Raw genomic sequence first — 25,708 nt, forward strand, 5'->3', positions numbered from 1 at the left:
CCCCACCCCCCACCCCAAGTTGTAATCGCTCTCTAGCAAGCAGTTGCAGAGAAAACATGATCCTACACAGAGACATACCCCTGGGAAGGGTTACAGATCATGAATGGAGGATAAAGACAAAGAGTCAGACCCATAAGCTTGAGTTTAAAAAATAGAAAAGCTGCTCAAATACAGCCCAGGGCTGGTAAGTGTTATTGGTTGAATAAAATTTGGTTTCAGTGGTCTGCTCTGCAAACCTAGTAGGGAACTGGGGCTTGCAGAGAAACCTGTGAAGCTGCTGGCCCAGACTCTGCCTTGGAAAGCCTCTCCTGGGACACAGGGGAGAAGGGCACAGGGGCCGGGCTCCTTGCAAATCTCCCCCAAGGCTGGCAGCAGCAGCTGTGCTCGGTAACACACCGGTCTGCCATGACATTTAGAGTGTGGACCTGAAATAAGACCCGTCACATGAAAACAGCAGACTCCCAGTTTTGGCTTTAGTTAGCTGCTAAATGACCTTAAAGAGAGTTGAACATGGTAGATATGGGGTGGGCCAGATGGGTGGAAGGAACTGGTGGCCACATGGAGCTTCAAACTGATCAACTGCAGCACTATGGGTCACTTGCTCTGTGTTGTTGAGGTCACTGATCCCCGTCACCACTGGGATGCAGTTTCTTGCCCCTGAAAAATCACCTCCCTTCCAGGAGGACATGGTTCACAAGGGGTGTGCATTTTTCATTTGCTATTAGAGGTCCTCCCATTCACCCATAAAAGCTGCTCAGAGTGAAACCAGAGAGGTAATGAGTTGCTGTGGGCAAACGAGGGTATTTCTCTGGCCCTGTCTGCCACTTTGCAGCCAAAAAAAAAGTGAACAAAATGTCCCAAAGCGCCTGTTCAGCCTCCAAACCCTGCCTTCCAGCGAGAGGCTGAGGGCCTGGCTCACCCAGAGCATCCCTGTGGACACCCCAGCCCTGCACAAGGTCTCCCTCAGGCAGCTCCTGGCCTGGCAGCTGCATTCAAGCAACCAGCAAACTCTTACAGGCACTTTGGTACCTTCTTGCTGTGCTCCAAGAGCACGTTAGAGGGGTGAGCAGCTCCTGTCTATTGATGCATTCACTGACCATTGCTCACAGAACAGAAAGCAGAGCCCTTCAGCAGTCAACCCATGTGCAGATCCAGGAGCCAGAAGTAAAGACAGCAGAGCGATGGGTACACATTTACATGTTTAGCAGACTGAGTACACAAAATAAATAGTTCTGTACACTCTAACTGTAATGTTACAGACTAATTACAATGGTTCAGACTTCATCCTTCAAGACAGTCCTTAGTGTAAAGACAGGACTCCAAAGGTGAGTCACAGAACTGGATGCTTCTCAAAACAGCCCTGTTAGGAGACTAATGGGATGCAACTGGAGTTACTTTCAAACTGTTTCAACCCAGCACCGGAAATTTGGCAACCAAAAATAACAGCAAGTGCCGGAAGACCTTCAGTCCCAAGAGCTTCCCGGGAGGTGTCTTTCCGTAGTGACAGGCAACAGGAAAACTCACAGCATCTGGGTGCCCTCGCAGGAACTGCTCGTTTTTAACGCACCTCATTGGGGCTGTGGAGCTCCTCCAGGCTCGGCACACACACACAGTGCAACGTGATTTCCAACAGCAGCGAGTAGCTTGCCCATCTCACACGAGAGATCTACAGTATTATGGTGCAGGGAGGCTGGGGGGGAACAGCAGAAGGAAAAAACTATCATCGGGCAGGCAGCAGCCTCTCATGATCCTCCACAGCAGGGACACTGAGGGTGGAAGGTACCAAACTCCATGATGCTGTTGCCACCACACAATCCCCGCTGCTTCACATTTTTTTTGGCAAATTTACTGAACAGTAAGGCACAGCTGATGTGCAGGCACCTGCCTCTCAAGCACCCAAGGGCTGCGTTCTTAACCCAGGTGGAAAGAGGAGCCCGAGTGGTCAAAAAAAGCACCAAAACCCTCCCAAGAGTGGCGTAGGCAACTTGGGGCTGGGTATCCGGCACCGAGCGGTACAGGCACTTTGTGGTATCTTCCAGGACAAAGCTGAGGAGGTGAGAGGCTGGGACACAACCACCCCACCCCACCCCCCCCCGCAAATCCAAGGGCTCATCTGGAATACAGTGCTACCAGGGAACAGTTTGCAACTCCTCCAGAGGGTGTGATATCCCTCCCCCCTCCCCCCCCAGCTAATCTCTGTGTTGCTCTGCATCATTTGAAAAACCTAATTAAATCACACAATTGAGATTTTAATCTACCCCACCTCAAACCCTCCAGATCTTTAGTATCATCACTTAGAATAGGAATATGGCCCCATGCAGTCTAATAAGAGGCCTGTAACAGCCACATACTAGTTGTCCTATGTTGCACCAGATCACCTTGAGCTGAGCCTGCACTGCAGGGTCCTCAAAGGGAGCCTTCTCCCACAAGCCAGGCACTGTGCAGATGCTTTTGCTTTGCTCCAAGACTCACTACGGCTCCTCAGAGCCAAATCCAGAGTTGCTGCCCAGTAGCTGAATTAATCACAATTCCTATTCCAGTTTGTGCATTATATAAAAGTTGATTATATTAGTACTTCAGCCAAACACCTGGGTAGAAAGCGGGATTGAGAAATGGAGCAGGGTATAAGAAAGAATGTACATTACCAGAGCAGAAAAGATCTGACCTATAAAAAGAAAATATACAAATCCCAAAGGAGTTAAGAGTTTGAGGGTTTATCATTTCCAAAACAAATATGCAATGCAGGCCTTGCACTGCAGCTGGTTTCCACACTACTGAAACCAGCAGGTCAGAGCCCTTTTGTCTGGGCTTACACTCCTCAGGAGGCTACAAAGCTGTCCCTCACGCACAGTTGTGTGTTTCCAAGAACAACACAGCCCAGGAACTGGCAGGAACATCTGGATGCTATCACAATCTCAGTGTTCAACAGCACAGACTTCTGGATTGAAGGAAGGGGGATTTCTACCGCCACTGGGTTGACATGGTAGTTTTTAGGAAGCTCGAGAAGGATTACAAGAAGATCAAACATGGACAAGTAATTGCTGTTTTAGCAAAATGCATAGAAAAATACATTATGTACTCAAAAATCTGGATGCAAGTCTGCAGACCACCTAACCTTATTTCTGGAAGACCTTTTCACATTAATTTCCAATAACCCTCAAAAAAATAATAATCAAGGAATCAACAGGCCATGTTCTTTGTAGGCATAATTCTTTCCCCCAAGAGAGCAGCCAAACTCCCGGGACAAAACAATGGGATTGTTTTACACAGTACTGCTAAGTTCCAAAAGACAATCAACCATAATTCCCTTTACTCCTCCAAACTGCATTTCTCTGAAACACTGCAAAGCAACACCCTGAGCTGCTCCATCGTGTCTCATGATGGAAGAAAGTCTCAAACCTGCTGATTCTCACCTCAGCATCTTTAGGCTTCGCTTTCTCCTAGTGTCCACTAAGATGTCTCCCCAAGGCAGGGTGCTCTCCTTGAGACACTGGGGGTTGACTGCACATCTTTTCCCCATCATTCAGCATCCCTTCCAGCGAGTGCACACAGACTCACGCTCATCCCTGTGTGGACTAAAATGCTGTTCTTCAGGATCAGCACAGGAGAAAATGGTGCCACGCTGAGAGGGCTGAACATCCAGGACTGCAGATGTGGTTCAAGACTCAGCACACTAAACCCAGATTCCTCTTTGAAGAGCATCTCACCCAGAAACACTGGGAACATAACTAGAAGAGCTCTGTACTTAGACAAGGACACATTACGGCTTGCCACTAGGTGTCATTCCAACTTCATTTTCATTGCACGAACAAAGGTACAGAAGACAAAAGCACTCTGAGATTTGCACTCCAGCTAATATAAAGACTGCAACTCAGCAATGGTCTGGAACATGCATTTGTTATCTGTGTTCTCCTGGCTAGTTCAGTACCAGAGGAACTCGTTCAAAAAACCCTGCGATCCAAATAAAGAACCATCATTAAGAGCCAAAGAAGGAGTTATAAAAAAATAAACAGAAGGGCAGAAAAACATTTCAGAGATTTCAGCTTCTAAAATCCCCAAACAAGGCACTCCTGAAAAGTTTAAACTCCTGAGACTTAAGATAAACTGAGCATTGAGGTGCTCCTATAGAATATATATGAAGACAGACGATTGAGATAATTCACAGTGAAGAATTTCCTAGAGGACAGATTGAAGGTACCTGAACTATGGCTCAAAATTACAGCACTTCGCCTGTCCTCCCCACCAGACCCAGCTGAAAGTGTGCAACAATTGTAAGGATAAAAGCTCCCAAGGAATTGCTCTTAAGCTGGACCTTGCAACATAGTGTTTGGACCATCACAGTTTTCCAGACAGAGTGAAGACAGAAAGATCACAGAGGACTCCAAGGGACACTTGGACAGAGCTCTGCTAGTCTCCCCTCTGCCCACACATGTTATTGTCTGGGTATAAGGGTTCCTGCAAATAGTGAATTTATAAAAAGAAGAGGGATTGAGCCAAGAGTGTTATAATCAAATGATGAAAGGAAAGCCTATAAAGATTTTCCCCATGTTTACGTTGACTTTTCATGCAAACAAAAAACCATTGCATTTGTAAGGAGAATTAAGAGTTATTTTTCTAGAAAAGCCAAAGGTCGTCTTTGATACAATTCCCTAGGAGCAGGATGCCTGAGGACCACAAACATCTCCATAGCCCAAAGAGGCAGGCTGCAGCTATCCTTCCTGGCAATTCACCTCCCAGTCACAGAGTATCATCACAGAAAACTGACGCTGTCAGGAATCTATATAGCAACATCTCGCTTCCCAGAACATATTCCAGCCCAAACTCACCACAAATGACATTGCTCTGAACTTTCCCTGGTGAAAAGCCAATTGCTGAAAATAGGAATGAAACAAAAATTGTCACAGATGAGAAGACTTTTGTTCTGCTTTGTGAAGGTGGAGAAACAAGCCTGGTCAGACCAGAGCTAAACATCCTGATCTCCTTTCCACCTTCATCTATGCCCCACCCCACAAGAGAAGGCATGAAGGAACAGCACAGGTAGGCACCTGCACAACGCCTGTGCGTTTTGATGGTCTAGTGGTTAAAGGAAAGGCTCTCAAGCTCTAGAGGTCTTGGCTCAGTTCATCAGTTTGACCTCCTCACATAGGCCAAATACCTATTTTAAGGATAAACATACAAGATAATCTGGGGAGGGCCATAAAAGCACCCAGGGAGGAAAAGAGATCACAGTGGCTGGGTATGATGCTCCAAACACATAGAAGACTAACGAGTAACAGTTAAAAAAAAACAGAAGCCCTCTGAGAGAGCATCCAGCCATCTCTTAACATACAGGGCAAGAACAATTTTCCAGTTTATACTTGTCTTAGAGTGGTTGCTGCTTTTGGAGAGCTGTTGGCAGTAATATGACAGGCACTGAATTGTTTATGAAGCAAAATGTGGCAAGCTACCTGTTTTGTCAGAAATCACATCTAGTTTATAGTTTATGGTAATGAACCAGGAAAACTACATAAGAAGGTAAAAGAAGCTGAAGAAACTTTTGTTTTTACAGTCTACAGAGTTGAAAAAAAATTTTTGGTAATTTTGTGGTTTCCATTAATGCTGATGGAAGAAAGACTGCATGTGATATGGTAGGATGGCCACTTGGAGAAAGGGCAGCCCGCAAGGATGCAGAGTTTTCAAAATAATATGCAAAACTATGCAAAGGATTTAGAATTCACCCCTGATACACATACTGGCTGTCCTCAGGTTTTCTCTGCTGTATTCCCCATTGCATGCTTAGACGCACAAGGCTGCGCTCACAGTGGTTATGACCTAACCCAGCTTCAGGGTGGGAAGTGTATCCCTAAAAATGCCTTTTTTTTTTTTTTCTTAGAACAGAAAACTTAGTCTTCACCCACTGAAGCTAAGCAGCTTTGCTGTTTGCTGACAAAGAAGCACTGAGGCCAGTAAAGTCAGAGCTCCCTGGGGATGTGACTGACCAGTTAAAACCTTGCTGACACTAAAACAGTGTCGCAGACATCAGTCCTGGGTGGAAGGGCCATGCTCACAAGCCCCTTGAGCTTGCATAGCCTGCATCTCCAGTCCAGAACCAAGCAAGCACTTCAAGTGCACAGCATGAAGCAAACTGTATGGCTCTGTACCAAAAGCTTCAAAACCCAGCATTCCCCTTCACTGCAGATGTTGTCTCTGCTATTACAAGAAGGCAAATCCACCCCGAGACTGTGCCAACAGCCCCACTCTGCTGCTCTGAGTAGCTGGGAAGATATCTCAGCAGGCTTGCAAAAAGCTCAGCTCAACAGCACCCACCTTCCCTGAGAGGTCCTTCACAAGAGGCCCCTGCATCACCACAAGGAAACCTGAAAGGCAGCTCCTTCCTGTTGGATTTAAATCACACCTAACAGCTCCAAGGTTTTCCTGCAGTGTCTCCAGGGTATTATCTCTGCTGATGCTCCAGGATTAGATCTCCACTACTCAAGCCCCTACCCTGATGCTATGAAGCCATCTGTGGCCATCCCAACAGCTCCCAGCACCACACCACTGTCCCAGAGCAGGGACAGAAAGACTGGGACAGAACAGGCATGCAAAGCAAGGGAGCCCCATAAAATTTGCAGACAGGGAGCAATACCTGGAACCACTGAAGTTTTGGTGAAGTGACATGGTTGGTAACAGTAGTCTGAAGGGCACAAGATGTGTAACAGGTCACAGACATGACAGGGCCATGTCACAGCAAGAATGAATCCTGCATGGTAGGCACTGGTCTTGCCATAAATAGGAGAAGGATAATTCAAGGGGGACAGCAAGGAACCCCCAAAACCCTGCCTTGCCTCTGTGTACCATGAACTTCCTGCAGCACAATGATCCTCTTCTCACCCCTCCACCAGCAGCACCCATCCAGTTCAGATCAAAGGAACCGGACTACAGCTCCAAGCTCGCAGCACTTCAGCCCCGTTGCCAATTTGCACAGCAGCTCTCACACAGCTTGAGCAAAGCCTCGACGTCATCAGGTGGATAGCAGCCCTTGGGGGAAACCTCACAGCTTCCCCGTCATCACAGAAAACTGCTGTCTGGCATCTCCTCGGCACTGTACTGGGACAAGGAGCTGGTGGGCAGCATGCCGGTGAGTCAGAGCTATCCTACTCCTAATTGCATGTGACTCACCAGCTTCACTGCAAAGGCACCACAGAGTCTGACTAAACCAGTTCAAAGTTTGTGAATATATAATTTTTAAATACATATACACACTCACATGTGTATGTGCACACATACGTGCTTGTACATACACATAAAGTGGTTTGTTTTTTTTTTTTCATATGCAAGTGAGAGAAACTTAACACTCTGGAATTAATAAATAACTATGAACAACCAAGCTCCCAGGCTACAGAGAGAGCTCTTCTCCGCATGTGGCTCCTTAATTTGTGTATTACTTGAGGCTCTGAGCTGTGCTCTGAGCCCACAAGGGCTCCCCCATTTCCTGCGTGAGACCCCGCGGCACAGCTGGCAGGGTGTGATGGCCACCATGAGATCACCTCTGCTCCGCATGGGGCTGGGCGGGGGACACACCTGGAGGGAGGGAGGGAGGTACCTGGATGTTCCTCACTGAGCGAGAGTGTGGCAAAGGGCGCTGCACACCTACAAGGCAGAGCAGACATCTGGAAAGACGCCTGGCATGTCCCAGCCCTGCTCAGCCAGTGTACTGCTGCTGGTAGCGCAGGTTGAGCTCGCGCAGCTCCCGCTCCCGAACCCGCCGCGACTTGTTGGATTTGGTGGAGCGGCTGGAGCGGGTGGACTGCGCGGACTTGGTGCTCTGGCAGCGGGAAGACGCCCTCTTGAGAAGGTTTTGGGAGATGGAACGGTGTAGGTTCTTCATGGAGGAAGATGCTGCCATGCTGACCACCCACGGGTGCTTCAAGGCCTGAAGGGCTGTCATCCTGTCACTGGGGTCCACTGTCAGCAGACGGTCAATGAAATCCTTGGCCAGGTTCGACACACTGGGCCAGGGCTGAAACACAAGAGAGATGATTAGAATTAAACATCCTGCCACAGCTTTGCTGTTTCATTAACTCCTCCTATGCCCAAAAGGCGCTTTGGGGCATTCTGCTTCTTCTCTCTTTCATCCTCAAATCTTCTATGTTGTAACCAACAGTATCTGCCCAAGGGATATGAGACACAATTACTTCAAGAGACTCTTAGGGGGAGAGGCCAAATTAGTGGGAAACATCTACATATACAGAGGTGCAGAGTGGATCCCACAAGCAGCTGGGCTCTGGCAATCAGCCTGCCCAGTAGCTGACCCTGGATCCCAGTCTTCCCAGCTGCTGGCACCTGAGCACAGCAAGCCCTTGGGGCTGCAGACCCCACTCTAGTTGTGTCACAGACCCCCTCGCTCATACCCTACAGACCCCTTGCACACTCACGCTGTCTGGCAGCTGATCCTGGATCTTCACCTCTCCCCACAGACACCTACACACGTGTGTACACCCATAAGTGGCCTGTCAACCCCCAGACTCAGCTGTCCCCCCAGCAGCTGGCTGGGACTTCCCCGTGTCTCTGGTTGCCAGATCCTCCTATGGTTAGAGACACACACACATGTGGACATCCCCAGCTCCCAGGTCCCTTCACCCCCTCATCTGGCTTGACCTTCACCAGCAGTCACACCCTCAGACACACACCTGCTCACACACCCAAGCTTGCTCCAGTTCCTGCACCAAACGGACACACACAGGCTCCCAGACCTACATCCTGGTGCTAGCCTTGAGGCCTCCCCCCTCATCTTCTCACATCTTCCAAAACCATAGAGCTATTACAAAAAGAACAGTAACAGTATCCCCACCGAAGACCATCCTCAACCCAAGTGCTCTGTATCCGATGAAGCCATTAGCGCTTGAAAGCAGGTCGTATTGCTCACAGAGGACAGATCTGACACCAGACCCCTGGGTCTCTTCTGACCCTTCATTTTAAGGCACACATCTAGTGAGCAAGCACTGACCTCTGCATCAATCCTGAAACCAACACTAGAGACATTTTTCTGCTGTGGTACTCAGTCTCACTCTGAGTGAGATCCAGATGTTGCTACTGGTCAACCCTGGAACAGCCAACTCAGACCAGCTGGAAACAACCCCATAAAATGTTCTAAACATAATCAAATACTAGATATAAGGAATTTTCAAGACTGCTTACCAAGGAAAGAGGAAGGAATTTTAAAAAAATACTAGTTTTAAAGAGATAAGCCCAAAATAATTAATTACTCCTATACTAAATTCCACCTATATCCCCCCCAGTACACCAAAATATAGCCATAACAATTTATGAGGCAAACGCCTACAAGACAAGCATGCTGGAATTGTTTCATTTCTGACAAAACATCATATTTGCACTAACGTGAGAACAATTCATTTAGCATAAGGTGAAGGTTGGGTTGTGGACAAAGCTAGGAAGAAAACCATGGCAAAATTCACTCTAAAAGTGAAGGAGGCAGTATGGCTTGCATAAAAAAACAAGTGTTGAATGGCTCTGAGCAAGAGGAGATTTCTGCAATCACTGGGTGTTGTGTGGGTCTCATCCCTCCTGAAACCACCAATACAGAATTTTTCAAGTACATGGAGACAACATCCCAAGCAGCATTAAAAAAAAGCCTGAGCAGATCAATGCAATGAAGTGAAGATTTCAATACAATAATTAAGGTGATGTACAAACACACATGTGTAGCTGAGTGGAAACAGCATGTGTGGTTAAAAAAGAAAAAGACTGCTATTCTGTGTCTCAATCCTTGCTTTGTTTGGTGAGAAAGAAAAGAATTCAGCTATTTTAAAATCTGGGGTCCACCAACTGTACAATCAGATATAATGACCTTTTCTTGTCCAAATGGTCTAAAAAAGCTATGTCCTGATTTTTTTGAGGTCTGCAATTTATTGCTACCAAAAGCAATTTTCTCTGTCAAAAGACTCAAAGGCACTGGCAAGAGAACTAATCCACAGGAGGATTTTATAATGAAAGGCAGGAGAGCGCTACAGCACTGCTCCCGGCCCTGGACAGACAGTGGCATGGCCAGGAAAGATGAACTCAAGCTCTAGCTAAGAAACTGGCTACGAGAATGATCAGGGTACAGAAAGTTTTATTTTACAAGCAATGACTAAAACAGTCTGGCTTACTCAGCTTAGCTAAAGTGGGATATATGATCACTGCCAATAACAGTGCAAGGAAGGGGAGTGAAAATGGTATGAACTACTTGATATAAAGAAAATAGTGGTACACGAATAAAAAACTATAAATGTTCCTGAACATATTCATAGAAGAAATGGAAATACTTAAGAGCCAGAGTGCTCAAAAAGGAAGCACAGCTGCCTTCTGTGGATCAGACACCACCTCTGTGTGCTTTGAAACCATATCCAAAATCCACTTCCCTCAATGTTTCAAGAACAAACCCAGTTAAAAAAAATTCTTAAAATTCAAGCTGCCCTGTCTACTGCTTTCAAATATAATTAGTTTGTCATGACCTGCCTTAAATCACATTTACTTAGCTGATGAAACGTGTCTTGGCAATGAATGGTAAGAAAAAAACAGGTGCTTGTTAGAATAGAACAGGGACAATCTTTGATCAGAGACTCATTAAAGTGTTTGTTTATAAAGAGGATAAATAAAAAAACCTTTTCAAGTAGCAAAAATCACAATAAAGGCTACAATTGCAATTGAACACACTGGTCTGTTTTGCAGAACTATGGACCCTTCGAAGAGCTCAGCCTTTAAGCTATTTATAATAATAAAACCAAAAAGCCAAATCTGTCTCTGCCGCAGGGAGATATAAATTGCATTTCAAACCTATAGATTTCCTACCAGACTTCTGGATAAGGTGCTTCCTTGGTTAAATAACAATGAAGGGAATCAACTTGCAGGGTTTAGTCTTTATTAGCATAATCTCAGATAATACCAGGGTTGTACCATATGTCAGCTGGCAGGTCAGCACATCACCTTCCTTTAAAACTCCAGATCTCCAGTTACAGATGACCTTTGGGTTCTCTCTTCCACAGATGGACAGACCCAAATGAAACCCAGCACCAAGAGGATTTACCTCCAGTTTTACCAGGCATGCCTTCAGAAACTTTAAAAAAAAAAAAAAAAAATCAATCTATTTTCTGTAGCTTTTTTTTTTAAGACTCATTTATCAGCTCTTCATACAGTTAAAATCATAAATTCATCATTACCTATCTACACCCCAATAACTTCCAATCAGTTCCTTCTGTGTCCTCCTCCTAGCAGAAAGCAAGCTCACCCTGCTGTTTCATTCATAGAGGACTCATTTTCCACTCTCCAAATAATGTTAATGAGACGTCTACGCTGACAGTATGCCTATCCAATTTACTGACTTTAACTCAAAGTGATATTAAATACCGGTGACTGTTCTACTCTCTTTGCAATGATAACTTTTTAAAGAACTCTTTACCACCATTTCATCACTGTTACCAGCCATTGAGAAGACTGAGATACCTCGAAACAGCTTTTGTCCCACTCAAGGAGAGAAAACACATACACACAACTCTAATCTCAGGGGTTTTCCTGGGAGATTTCTTTCCATCTCTCTAAAATCTTTTACCTTTCTGAATATTGTCTCTCGCCAGGATGTCCGTCCTCTCTTTTTTAACTAAATCCAAAAAGATGCAAGAGATGCATTCAAATAAAAAATACCCGAGGACTGACACAACAATATTTTCTTGGAAATACATCTTTAGGACATGCAGGAGAGCATTATTTCCTCTTGTAAATTTTAGTAACTGCACAGATCTGGAACTTGAGGCAACCTGAGAGCTATTTTGACATTCAGATGCATTCAAACTTCAGTTCACTGATGGCTGCCCAACACAAAGCAGGAGAGAATCTGGCAGGTGAAATGAACCTCTAAACCCCAGGAACAATATTACTTCGGTCATTTCAAGTCATATTAAAAGATGGCAAATGTGGTAATTTAGAATATGAAGAACGTATCAGTCTGAAGACCTAGAAACTGTGAGTATGTCACCAGCCTAAGCCTTGTGAGGCCTGTGCACTGCACTAGTCCAGTTTAATGAAACCTAAAGAAGAATGAACTCCAAACAAAAGCAAACTGGATTTCTCATTATTCCAATTACTCTAGTTTCACCACAAACGCTGAATATGGAGTACCTGCAATTAGATTCTTCTTCTGGTCAGCAAACACAAATCAGTTTATTGATCTGTTTATGCAGACGGAGGTTTCATTTGCTGCACCATACACATCTTTGGTTTTATTTCATTGAAGTCTTTTATTTAAAAATAGGTAAGGCTACATTCTACTGAAGCACTGAGTGGAATGAATTTAGCAATTTTCAACCCTAGTCCCTGGAGAAATATATCCACTCTCCAGAAACCTTGCATCAGTTGGCAAAACAGCAGTTTTAACTTAGTAAACCCCCAGGAACCCTCCTGATTAATATTGCAAGGCAGCAGCAGGAGCTTGTATAACAGCTGAGGAAGGTCAACGCTGGTGTGTTTGGGGAACACCGAGAAGGGGGTGTGTGTGTGTGCAGGACACTAGGTGCATTCACACACAGGACTGATGCTATCTAGAGGAGATTCTACCCCTCTGCTTCTCTGAGGAGAAACAGAGAATGGCTTGGAAGGAAAATGTGCCCATCCAGTGGCCATGAAACACTGCATCAGCTAAATCCCATCAGATAGCCTTGCCTTTAATCTCACTGCTGCAGTGACAAATTCCTCTCCTTTGTTGCACAAAACCACCACAGAAATGAAGTCACCAATGCTTGTTCACCTTGCAGCCCTGTTCCTCTATTAACTGATTTCAAAAGCAGTGCAGTGTGAGTACAACTTCCATGCCATTCCCTCTGTTAGACTGCATTCCTCCAGAAGGGAAAGGTACTACAGTATTTCTGGTGTCTTCCTACATAACTTTAAAAAAGGTGGAATAGCCATATTCTGAGCAGAACCTCAGCAGTACTTGCTGAACACTGGCAGAGACCTCCTACACCTGACCAGCTCATCAAACAACTGCAACCAAGTCCTCTGGGACAGCTGGTGCAGCATCCATTTCACAACCCTCATTTCTCATGAGACAAACACTGGATACATAATAGTTTATCAGTGCAGACTATTTGCCCTCAGGTTGGAGGACTGAACATCCCCTGGAAAGTAATGTCTGTCAAAGACTCACCAGCTCATGCTTACAGGACAACAGCTCTAAGGCACTCTCCCTCTGTTCACCAGGCAGGAGGAGGACTGCCAGGCTTCTGAGATCAGAAGAGATAAAATACAGTAATGCCTAGTACTACTGTAAATTGTGAAGGACCTTAAATTAAAACAAAACAAAATTACTCCTACCAAACCCACATCCTACCTACTTGCATGCAGAGATCCCTAGGAGGCAGGAAAGACTCCTGAAGTTTCTCTAGTGACTGTGAGGATATCTGAAACAGAAAACCAGTCATTAGTAACACATGATCTTTGAGATGAGCTGTGCAGTCATCCATTCCTTATTTCTATCTTTTGTGCAGTTACCCTATTCAACAACTGAATTCAAGAGATTAAGAGGCCTCTTGGAAAGAGACGAAAGATGGGCCGTAAAGATGTACATGGGTATCTAAGAACTGCGGTTATTGGCAAAACTCCCTCCTCGTCAGAGTGCCTGTCCCCTTACATCCCTCCTGGCTCAGGTGACACTTTTCAGCACCTGCACCTTCATCGATAACCTAGAGGAGGACCACAGGGTCACTCAGGTGGCGCAGGGTCACTGTTCAATGCTCAAACTCCAAAGTCTCATCATTCTGTCATTGCTCGTGAAACTGTGAATGAAGTCTGAGATGGCAACCAGGCAACCTTCAGACAGACCCTTTTTCTGACAGGTGACCTGCTTGAGCCTGACTACAGCAATCTCCAAGCTAATGCCTCCCTGACCATCCAAGAGTTCTTCTTGACCCCACGGGTGCAGCACTCAGTGCACAAGCCTACACACACACACACACACACTGAAGCTACCTGATGTTTTCCCTAGAAAGTCAAAGCCACAGAGGCATCTTCTGGTTAGCCCTGTGTAAATAAAAGAACCACCAGTCATTTAACTTCCAAACTTTGCTTTTAATCTTGACAGTACCCACTGAAGGAAAAACACATTTTGATTTCCTGATTCCTACCCAAGTTACATGTTGTTTTCAGGAGAACTGACGTGAGCTCTAAAGACGATGTTATGGGGAAGGTGGGGGACACCCAGAACTGCAAAGGCCTGAATCTCTCTTGCCAGTCAGTCTTTATAAAAACATGAAGCTGAAGCACAAAGCATGTTATCACAGCTGCAAAAGATCACTCTTAGGTCAAAAATACTGTATCCCACTTCCACTGATTTCTAGGATAGTCTGATCAAGCACCAGAGAAGCCTCAAAGCACCAGGGAGGGTGAGAGGCCTTACAGTAGCACACCGGTTCCTGCCAGCATCACCTACAGAAAACCAGACAGCTACTTTTAAAGTTTTACAAGACAAAAAAGTTTTACTGGGAATAAGCCTGCCCCAAGAGATAGACTGGATTGAACACATCCACCTGATCAGCAGGACTGCCTTCATATCATGCCTTTACCATTGTTAACAGCAAGGCCCCATGCCACAGAAGACAAGCACCTGTTTCTGTTGTTCATTCCCATTTTGATGCTGCACCCTCTATTGTGCCAGTGCAAACAGTTTGGTCTGTGCAATCAATGTGAGCCAAATCAGGGAGTTTCTGCTAGTTTTTCTGTTGGGGTTTTCAGTGACCATTCCTTGGCATGATTCACCAGACGGCTGCAGAAGCAGCTACATCAGCCCAAGTGAGCAACTGGCACAGAGTCCAGAATTAGCAGCATTTCTACCAAGTATGAAATCACCACCACAGTCTGTCTTACAGCCTTAATGATAATGGGAGAAACTCCTGTGATGGAGATTTGTAGCTCTGGCCCCTCAGGAATGACAGCTGCTGCTTCTGAGGTGTGCCAGCATTTCCTACAAAAGCATCTCCTCAACTTCTAAGCTGCATAAAACATGGGGCGCATCACCGAACTGCAGCCTCAGCCCTACTAGACAAAAAATTCGGGGGAAAGCATTGTTTACAATGCCTTAAAGAGCTCTCAAGTGTGCTATGTTTTATTCAGACTCAGGCTCTGAGTCTGGAGGAGGAGGAAAAGCAAGAAATCCTCCTCTGAGTGTCACTTAGGCTAGGTGGTTGCATGCAGTGCTAGGCCTTCTGTGATTAAATCCCATCACCACCCCTGCTTGTTATTCACATCAGCATAAAAGCTATTGAGGCGCCGTCCACGCCGGCATGCGGGGAACAAACAACACGCTGTTCTCCAGTTTGAACAACCAACCCACCTCTTTCACTTACAGCTGAAGAAAGCATGAACCTGGCGTATACCACAGAGCTCCCAACGTGCATGTCTGAAATAAAACGCTGACCTGCGTTACCAACACGAGCCTTCTCGTCTAACTAAACTAAAGCTAGGTGGGGGTGGGAGCCAGCACTCTGTAGGCAGAGCAGCTTTCAGGGCTGATTTCAGATATCCTTGAATTTTACTCTGCCTTGGATAGGAGTGCACATTGCTGTCAGGCAGTCACTGAAACCTGCTTTGCAAACAAGCTAACAAGACAACTGTTTTATGTTGGCTTTTTACTTGGTTTTAATTTAGAAGAGGTTTCCAATCCATTTTCCTGTTGGACACTAGTTCTTTAAAATATTTCCACTATATTCATGTTTCTAAGGGTTTCTTTTTCCCCTAAATATTTTTTTTAAATGAGATTTCAGAAGGTTCTAGATTTCAGCAGTGCATCTTTTACCACATACACACTCATACCCCTATGAGGACAGGCCATACAGATACCATCCTTCAAGAAGCTGCAAAGATCACCCCTGACCTGGGCAGGCAGAACTTTTAACATAAAGCAGTTTGTTCTGGGTGTTAATTACATGCATCAAGACAAGCCTTTCCTGCTCTGCAGAACCTATGTGGGATGCAAGGCTTGCAAGAGCTGTTTTCTATCCTACAGACACACCTGTCCGTTCCACTCCTCGGAACTGTGTACGTGTCCCTATATACATCTTCACTCTATGTTCACTGACTGCTGCTGTTTGCAGTCTCACTGAAGACATCTGGACCATTAAAAACCATTAACAAGAAAGTCAGTCTGGACACAAATGGCACCCAGGTATCACAAACACGAAGAGCAAAGGCTTTTCTTTTTACCCCCACAAAAACGACACAATCTTACACGTATGTATAGTGCTGGAGGCAGGGCACATCTCTCCATCTTGTCGGTTTTTTTGAGTAACGGCATTTTAAAATCCAGATCTCTGTTGTGGTAGACAGATAACATGCTGTTAGCTATTAAAAATAAATGAATCAGAGGTCCTCTTTGGCACTACATCTTTCATACAGGAGCAGTATGCATTTTGTGGGGCACCTGAACAGTAAAATCTGCATCGCTGTAGAAGTCTTGGCAAAACAAGCATTAATGTGGTATTGGGCAAGGACGTGATTCAGATGGCACCACAGGCTGCTGGCCAGAGGCAGATGGGTTTTGGAGTCTTCACATCAACACAGCTGTTTTGCCTAATTTAGGAGGTTCTCCCTTGACTTTAAAAAAACAGAACGTCAGCTCTGAAAGAGCAGGCTGGAGACAGCAACTATGAGATGTAACACGCTGAACCAGCCTAGGACTGCGCTGAGGCTCCAGTAAGGAGGCTCGGACAGTCCAGGGCATCGTTCAGCCCACAAACAGTTGCAAGGAGGTGATCAAAACAAACCAGTTCAAAAGGGCTGGAACAAAGAGTTTCCAATGAAAAGATGTAACGTGCTAAAGTCTGCACAGGACAGATTCCCAAGTATTCGGCATTAATTTGTTGATGTGGGGAGGAAGAATAAAGGATGAAAGAGGAAAATACAACAGCCCTTTAATAATCCACAGCATTATAAGTATGCACAGCCATCTGGTGCTGTGAACTTCTATAACCCAGCTTTTCGAATGGAAATAGCCAGCTGATTTTCCCTGTACAAGCACTGAGTATTCAGTTAGAATCATGCAGTAAAATTACTGCAGCTACAAAAACAACACACACAAAGCTTTTCTCTATAGCCAGGGACAGTTCTTCTAACTGTAACGCCTAGGGAAATAACTGGCATGTTAAGATGGGGTAATACCACATTTTAGCTTGGATCACTTCACATCCATCTCTCAAAAACATGTCAGCAACTTACGGTTAGATGTAGGGGACTTTACCATTACCTTGACTGAGAAATTGTATGTTAAGAAAGTTCACAGTCAAAAGACCTGGACTTGGAAGAATACAGGTGAAAAGACTAGATCACCGAGCACAGACTGCTACAGACTGCCATCAAAAAGGCAAGCAGAGGAGAGTCGGAAATTTCCAAAGGTATTGCTATAGCATCAGTTCACAACAGTATTGCAGTAACTGAACTAGGAAATACCTTTTCCAATCTGTTCATAAAATCTGGGCATCATGACATCTTCAGTGCTTTTATCTTCAAAGGAAAACTCCAAGGTATTTGATCTGAATTATGTTCTCTCATTCTGAATTATCATCTTAAGAGACGGACTGGCCAAGAATGGAACTGATGCTAATTGGTGTTTTTACATACAAATTCAGAGTAACAGTTTAACGAAGAAACAGCAGTCCCCGGTAGGGAGAATATCTTTTATCACACCGATTAGTGCAGTGGTGGGGATGAACAGATAAGCTTATAACCTTCCATATACACACACATACCCTCCTGCAGGCTTCAAGCTGTTGATGCACAAGCCCTGAGTGCTTACAAGAGAATAAACAAGGGGGAGTAAATCCTAAAACAATCTTAGCTGCTAGTCCAACTTTGCCCTGCTCCCCAGCTGGCACCAGCTCTCCTCTGCTGCTCGGGACAGCACAGAGGCTCCTTTAACCTCCTCAAGCACCACAAGCAGCATGCAGATGAGGAGCTGTGCTGCAAACATCAGCAGTGCTCAGGCTCCAGCAGAAGAGCAGCACCTGCCCTGCTGCCTGGCTTAACTTTTCTTTCTTCCTTATAGTCACTCTTCCAATTTTAATCAGAATCCAACCCAGGCATGAGTCAGAGGAGCTGAAATACCCCTTCTTCCATCCAAGCACTTCCTGAAAGCCCTGGTTTAGGTATCTAAGTGCTTCCCAAGTTAGGCTAGCATGGCCCAATCTAACGATATTCCCGTTTCTCTCACAGAAAGCCGTTTTGGGTAGGCAACACGGATATAAACTACAGCCACTTTTAAAGTGGACAAAACATCAGGAGACACTAAAAGTAGGTTTTGCTGGGTTTGTCACAGTTCAGTCCAGGGTGGCTGGTTTACAGTCATTTTTTCCTGGCACTATTGAGGATGTTTTTGTTACAGAATGCAGAGCAGGAAGACTGTTCTGGATCCCACTGAGCTGCATTTCTCCTTATTACCTTCTCAGCCTCTTTCAGCACCCAAACTATTCAGAGATTATACTGGACAACAATGTCATTGAAACTGCAGCAGACTGCATATACACAAGAAGAAAAAAATTAAAGTAGCAAGGACAACTCAAACACCACTATCTTACACACTGCAAATTCTGCAGCTATAATCTTATACCGATATGACTTTTTTTCCCCTGCTATACTGTACCCTGTTCTTTCCTACATTGTTGGGTTTTTTCCAAAAAGAAGATCAGAAGTTTTCAGTTTGCTACGTGGAATCATACCAACTACTGTTGAGCCTGGCCATCCCCCAGGTTAAGAAGGATGTGGAGAAGATCCAGGTGAGGGCTGCCAAGATGGTCAGGGGTCTGTGGTATGTGGCCTTCAAGAAAAGGTGGAAGGAGCTGGGCTTGTTGAGTCTGGCAAAGAGAAGCCTAAAGGCAGTCTAGTAACAGACTACATTTATTTGAAAGTAGTTATAAGGATTACAGTCACACAGCAGGTCCAAACGATACAAGGGGCAACAGGGAGAAATTGCACTTTGGAAGGTTTGTACCAGGAAATACCAGGGGAAGACGGTGCAGCCCTGGAAAAGATCACCTGGGAGGTGGGAGATCTCCATCCCTGAAGCCTTCCAAGACTCGGGAAGATACAATCTAGCACTGGCAACAGTCCCATCTCAAACTGAATGGGATTAGAGACCTCCAAAATTCTCTTGTAACCAAGGTTTCTATGATCCTAGTTGCTTCTTTTCCCTGTCCCTGGCCAGTACTGTCATCTCCCCTCCATGGAAGCAGCACATCCCTCCTCCCTACATGCACCAGTGCCCAGGCTCCCTCCCACAAGCTTAATGGAGTCAAGTGTGACACAAATGGTTCAGAAATAAACATGCTGATCAGCTCTCTGGATAAATTTGGACTGATATTTAATTACCTTTCCTGAAGCAAGGATGTGAATTTAGTTCTCTCTCCTACTGAGCTACTGACTTTCATAAAATTCATAGAAACTTCAGGCCTTTTAATTCTCCACATTGCCCAAATTGGGTAGAAACTGACCTTAGAAGTTAAATAGTTAATTGTGAGAGATTGAAAGACATAGCACAGTTCCACAGACTTTGCTTCCTTGGAAAACCAGGGTACAAACAGGGCTGCAATGGACATCCAGGGATCATCCAATCCCTCCCACAGTCCCCAAAGGATCCACTGCAGATGCATCATTCCTGACAGATGACTGCCTAACTTGTTCTTCAAGACAGCTTCAGCAATCCTCTGGGTAAAGTTTTTTTAGGAGCAGGAAATACTAGTGTTGTAAAAGGTCTAATATGAATCTTTCTAAGAGCAATTTAAGGCTTTGACATAATCTGGAAAAGAGATTATTCCTTTTTCTCTTTGAAGCAGCCTTTTGCATATTTCCAAACTGCTATGACAACACCTTCTTTAGGCCAAACAGCCAAAAATGTTTCCATCTTCCGGAGACTGTGGTTTTTTGACTCACAATTGGTTTTGTTGATCTTCTGTCAAGTCTCTCTGCTTGGCCCGCGGTGCTTTTGAAGTCCGCTGCCCAGAAGTGTCAGAGCTTCAGCTTGGCATGCTGCATCAGCCACTAAATGCAGCAGGATTACACCACACACAGCCTGTCTTTCTTTTCATACACCCCAGTACCTTCGTCTTTTTCCACAAGTGTTATACTGCTGTCTCGCATAATAGTTTGTGATTCACAGACAGATCCTTTTCTGAGAAGCCAACACATCCAAATCTTTCGTTCTTCACCTATACTTGTGCACTTAGTCTTATTTTTTAAAAAAATTGCACCTGCCATTGAATTGTTCAAATTTTTTAGGGCCATCTGGAATTCAATGCACTTAGCAGCCCTTCCAACTCAATGTCATCTGCAAATATAATGAATATACTCTCTCCCTTCCCTCAGCTGGGTTAGTCAGTAAAGCCTCAAACACCACTGGACCTGTGGCAATTTCTAGAGAACTGTAGTCACTACATATTCTACTTTGTTGATGAGCCACCGGTAAGTAAATGCTAATTTTAGCACAATAGGTTTGGGGAAATACAAGATTTAGCCCCCACACTCTCCCTGCATCACCTGTGGCAGATTTTGAAAGCGACGTAACAGCAGAATCTGCCTGCTGGCTTCTGTCCCCAGAAAGACTGAAGAACATTATTTTCCTAGCTTCTAGGCAAAAGAGTTTTGCTCAGCATGAAGGGCAGATGAGGACAAAATGATCTGTAGCAGTAAGTGAAGAAGCATAGTTTTTCCTAGTGCCAAACCTTCTCTCCCACAGCACTTCTCACCCATTGACACAGAAGATACCAGCTGACACAGAGGACATGTGAGGCAATGCTCCTTGCCCAAAGCAAGGAGAAGGCTCCCTGCTTCCAGAAGTCAAGGAATCCTTCAAATCATGCCTCTCCTTTGCCTGCAGATGTGGGTAATTCACCATTTCTGTTAAGAATGGTTATTGCACTTACTCATTGCATTTATCCATATTGACAATTCAGGAGCCCCACATGCCTGGCACACATTCAGTGCACAGGGAAGGTTTCCAAAGCAAGGCTATCAAGTGCTACAACACATTTCCAAACAGGGATTTTTCAGAGACCATAGAACACTTTCATGAAAGACATAAAGATACCTCCAATACCAATCCTTGCCAAGCCCCTGCGCCAAACACTGGAGGTACAGGAACTCCTACAAATTTTGAAAGATGAGTATGCTATAAAATTATTTTGCATCCTCATCCAAGAGCCAAGCCAGTTTTCTTTAATTTTGCAACATCAGCCTCTTGAGCAAAACAGTAGCTTAAGAATGCCACCAAGAATTTCTGAAGCTTGTAAAGCTAAAAGCAAGTAAAAAAAAAAAAATAGAGGACTGGGTGGAAAGAGATAGGAAACTAACTCATGTATTCCTTTCAGGATCTGATACAATAGTATATAAAGTCTTTTGAGTCATCCCAGCTATAATGAGAAACCTTTCTTATGTCTGAGCTATGCAACCATTCTCAAAATAATCAGACTATGAGAGAATCCCTTAGAAATTATTCTTCAGACACAGACAAAGGTAGGAAACATGCAAATGCCTTCCTTCTCAGACAACTCAAATCTACCTCGTTAGGTACAAAATCAAACTCTTCAATTAATCACTCCAAACACCTGAAATGCTGGGTGCATTTGATGAGTAGGGTGTATCCTGCTGATGGAAGTTCAGAGCTATAGACACACAGCCAGGCATACATCCACACTAGCAGTTAGGTGCACACTGCATTAACAGCAGGTATCTCTTAATAGCCACTACCAGAATGTTCTGCCTCTCCTCGACTTCTCCACATGGCTCCCATTTCACCAATCAACACTAATCTGGCATATTAGTAAAAGCTCAGTTTTCAGGAAAATCCATAAACCCATCCACTTAAAAAAACAAATGTATTGGAAAACATGCCTGAGATTTCTGTCTTAGCACTCAGTCGGGGCAGCAGGAGGGCAAAGCATCAGGGTGGTGAGAATGACAAGATCGGAAGAGCCAGCCCTTAAGCTCATGCTCTGAAACTGGGAACTCAGGTGCACCGCTGCTGGTTTGAGCCACTCCTTCCAGCTCAAAACACCTCACCCAGTTCCCTTGCGTCTACCAGCCTGAAAGCTTCAATTGCAATCTTGTCAGACTTAGGGATTTCAGGGTTTAGGGAAAGAGACTACCAAGAAAAACTTCGGGCTTTGGAAGCACCTTTTTAACCATCCAACTCAGTACCAACAGAAGCTTTTTGCAGCTGAAAAGAGATTTTTACTATCTGAAAATCAAAATCTTGACTTCCTACCTATGCCACATATGCAGGTTAACTCCTTCCTTAGGAAGATGGTGTCATTTTCTCCAGAGTGTAACACATTTATAGCACCCACCTCAAACCTCACTTTTAAAATGTTTTACAGGTGCCACTCAGGGCTCCCTGTGTCTCTAGAGGTGCAGTGCTGTTCTAGTTTTCTATTTCCAGATGATGGTCTGGAGCCATATCACCCTCAAATCTTCAGCAGACCAAGTCCAGCAAATCCAGCTGAAGCAGTTTAAGATTATACCCCCCATCCACTCACCCCATGACTTGTTGTCATCCTCAGTGCAATGTAGCCCATACTCATAGCCCACAATGTAGCCCAAGTGAAACACTGGATGCAGATGAGCTAGCATGGTCAAGCATAAACAATCCTCCCAGAAGCTAAGAGTGGTTTCTTGCAGATCATAGCTCTTTCCACTGCAGAATTAACATATATTCTCACTTGCTGAACCTTGGTCCTAAGCAAATGACCATGTAGCAGCATGTCTTGCCATTCAAAAGACACCTCCTCTAAGGTATTGGAAAAACAACACGTCTGAGACACAGGTATAAAGCAAAGCATTAAATCAGCCAAAGGTAAAAGAGGAAACTGCCTAGTCTATTTTTACAGAATTGTAAAGGAGTTAAAGACACCAATGGTAGCTGACAGTTCGAATCCTTTCTGTTAATTATGTATATTCTGCACAGAAGCAGCTTAATGTTCTTTTTCTACCCTACCAATGTCCCTTTATCCTTACATCCCTAATTCTGCAGAAATACTATTCTGCCATTAACAGGATTTTATAGGGCCCAGAGATGCAGGAATGAAAACACAATACGTCACATCACAGCATTACTGCAAGTCCTTTTCCCTCAGATATGGCTCCAGTCTTCCTCCAACCCCTACAGTAATTATGTGCCATATGCTGTGCACCACTTACCCAAACTCAGTCATTCACCCAAAAATCTTAACTAAAATGCTTAGCTGCTGCCCTTCATCTTTGCTGTCCTGCCTTGAACCCACAAGTGCTACTGGTATGGAGTGCAGCCCCAGAGACAAAGGGCTATGAATGAAATTACTGGGAAAAAACACATTCCTCTTCACAGAGATACACTCACTCCTTTAGTTGTTTCCCAGGACTTTGAGTATTAGAGAATTTCCTCCCTGGTCTCCTCTGCTCAACACACCAAAATAAATTGGAGCATTACAGTGCAAACAAGCCACTACAGTGAAGCATGCAGTGTCTCTACCACATTGTTTCAAAAGATGTTTCCAGTCACAGAAACTGCAAACCCAAGCTAAGGGAAAACCCAGCCAACTCACCTGCCACAACCCACTGGCTCAGAAAATTCACTGACCTGATTGCATGCACAATTCTGTGAAATAGAAACTCTTACTGCGGTGTTACAGACTGTAGCTGTATGGAAATTAAACCTATATGTTGAGAAAAGTCACCCCTCTTCTTGCTTACCCTACCTGGGGTTTTGGAGTTATCTTCACAGTTAGAATGTAACATAAGCTGAAGTACATAGTAAAAAGGCAAAAGGAATGATTTTGAGAAAGGTCCTTGCGACACACCAATTCCATCAGAGGAAACAAACTTCAAAAAAACCTCAAGAAACAGCCAAAGCGAAGAGGAATTGATTTTTTTAAATGTATACTTTGGTTTCAAAGCCCTTTTTCTGGAACAGGTGTTTCTTTACCTGTAAATAAGTGTTTTCTAACACAGCACGCTAAAGTTTTGCAGGAGCAAGGTCACTGGTAGATGCAGTAGGTTAGAGGATTTTCCAGGTTTTAATTGAGCTTAACGTGTTTCAGGGAGTCTAAGATGTCTGCTCCTGCAGCAGGAAAGATCTGGACAAACACTTCAGCTCTCAGATATGTATGGAGCAACACAAATCCACCTATACTCACACCCACTAAGCTGGTGCATTAACGGAAAAGAAAGAGCAGAAGCTAAGAGCAGTGCATTTCTACAGCTAGCCTGGTACAAAACACTGAGGCCAAGAGAGGCACACTTTCATCCCCCCGTTCAAGTGCTTCAGCTCTTCAAAGCAGAGCATAGCGCCCTTTCCAACAGGGAGCCATCTGACTGCATCTCGTCAACACTCTTGTTGCTCTACTTATAAAATCACCGTGTTCTCACCACCGCATCAAATGCAAAAGCACATTCCTCTGTAAATTGATATTTTTTTTCTTTTTCCATGCAAAGGACTCAGCAATTTATATAAAAAACAATTCTTCCTTACATGGAAAAAAAAATCTTTTAATTTTAGAAAAAAATGCATGCGTTTCTCTAACAATAGGACTATTGTAAAATACTTCTACCATCTAATGTGGCTTACAGGAAAATAACAAAGGAGCTGCTGTCAGTAAAAAACTCTTCCCCCAGTAAGGCTAAAACATGGTCCCAGAGACTTGTTTGATTATGTAAACGTGGTTTAAAACACTGCCTTCAGCTGCCCTGTCCCTGTTTTCTTTGTTATGCTGTATTTCAACAGTTTGGGACACTCGAACTCCAAGAAGACTCAAAAACTGCCCACCCTGCTGGTTTGAAATCTCTCCGCTTTTGACATGAAGATCTGAGGCCAAGGTGATGACTGTGCCTTGCAAAAGCCTCTAATGGGTCTAAAGACCAACTGGCAGAGCCAGGGAGGGCAACACCATTGGTCAGTGTGAGGGGCCGGGGTCCCCAAGAGCAAGAGGTCCTGCTGCACCCAGACTCTCCCGGGCACTGAGCCAATAACTTCCAGAAGTATCAGGTGGCTTTGCAAGGAGCTCCTCTTAGAGCAAAGGGCAGCACAGGACACCATGCAAAGGGAAATCGTCAATAAATGGGAGACATATCCTAGCTTTCCCAGCCTCTTGTAGATACATGTCTATCTCCTGTTTTCAAAAAAAATATAGGACCAATGGGAACATTAGAGGGCAGTGGTGTTTCTCTGCTCAGGGCAGTTTTTAAATTTGCTCTGAATATTTGCCAGAGGACAGTCCAAACTCGGGGAAGCCAGGCTGCCTTACTGCCCATCTTAAAACAGGAGATGTACTAGGAGGAAATCACCAGAGCAAGAGCTTTCCCCCCTTCAGGGCAGTTGCTACCCTATAACCAATTTAACTAGCACGTAACATATTACACAAAGCATTATGATATAACAAAGCTACAGTTATGAACTGCAGGAAAACACCTGGACAAATTTCTAGGGCAAAAAAAGCATAAAATTTCTGGTTTATATATTTTATATAAAGCTGATACATTATGACACACTTGAATTTTTCTAAATTGTTTTTTTTTCTAAAGTGATTATACTTTTTGTCATGAAAACAACAAAAGACTGATTTATTATCTGTTTTTAAATTACACAGGCATATGTAATTAATTCTAAGTGACCAAAAGTGCAAACATGCAGGAGCTTTTCCAGGACTGGCAACCAGACAACTGAGGA

At 44.5% G+C, this 25,708-nt stretch overlaps 1 protein-coding gene across 1 annotated transcript in view; it reads right to left on the reverse strand.

Moving 5' to 3' along the window:
* Positions 1-290: 290 nt before the first annotated feature.
* PSKH1 (protein serine kinase H1) overlaps positions 291-25,708 on the reverse strand; it is a 38,128-nt gene continuing 12,710 nt past the window's right edge. The window contains exon 4 of the mRNA XM_026856887.1: positions 291-7,999. Coding sequence (XP_026712688.1) covers positions 7,682-7,999 — 318 coding nt within the window. The 3' untranslated portion in view covers positions 291-7,681. The remainder of the gene's footprint in view (positions 8,000-25,708) is intronic.

This window comes from Athene cunicularia, assembly GCF_003259725.1.
Source record: "Athene cunicularia isolate RWA chromosome 11 unlocalized genomic scaffold, athCun1 chr11_part1, whole genome shotgun sequence".
NCBI classification, from domain to species: Eukaryota; Metazoa; Chordata; class Aves; order Strigiformes; family Strigidae; genus Athene; species Athene cunicularia.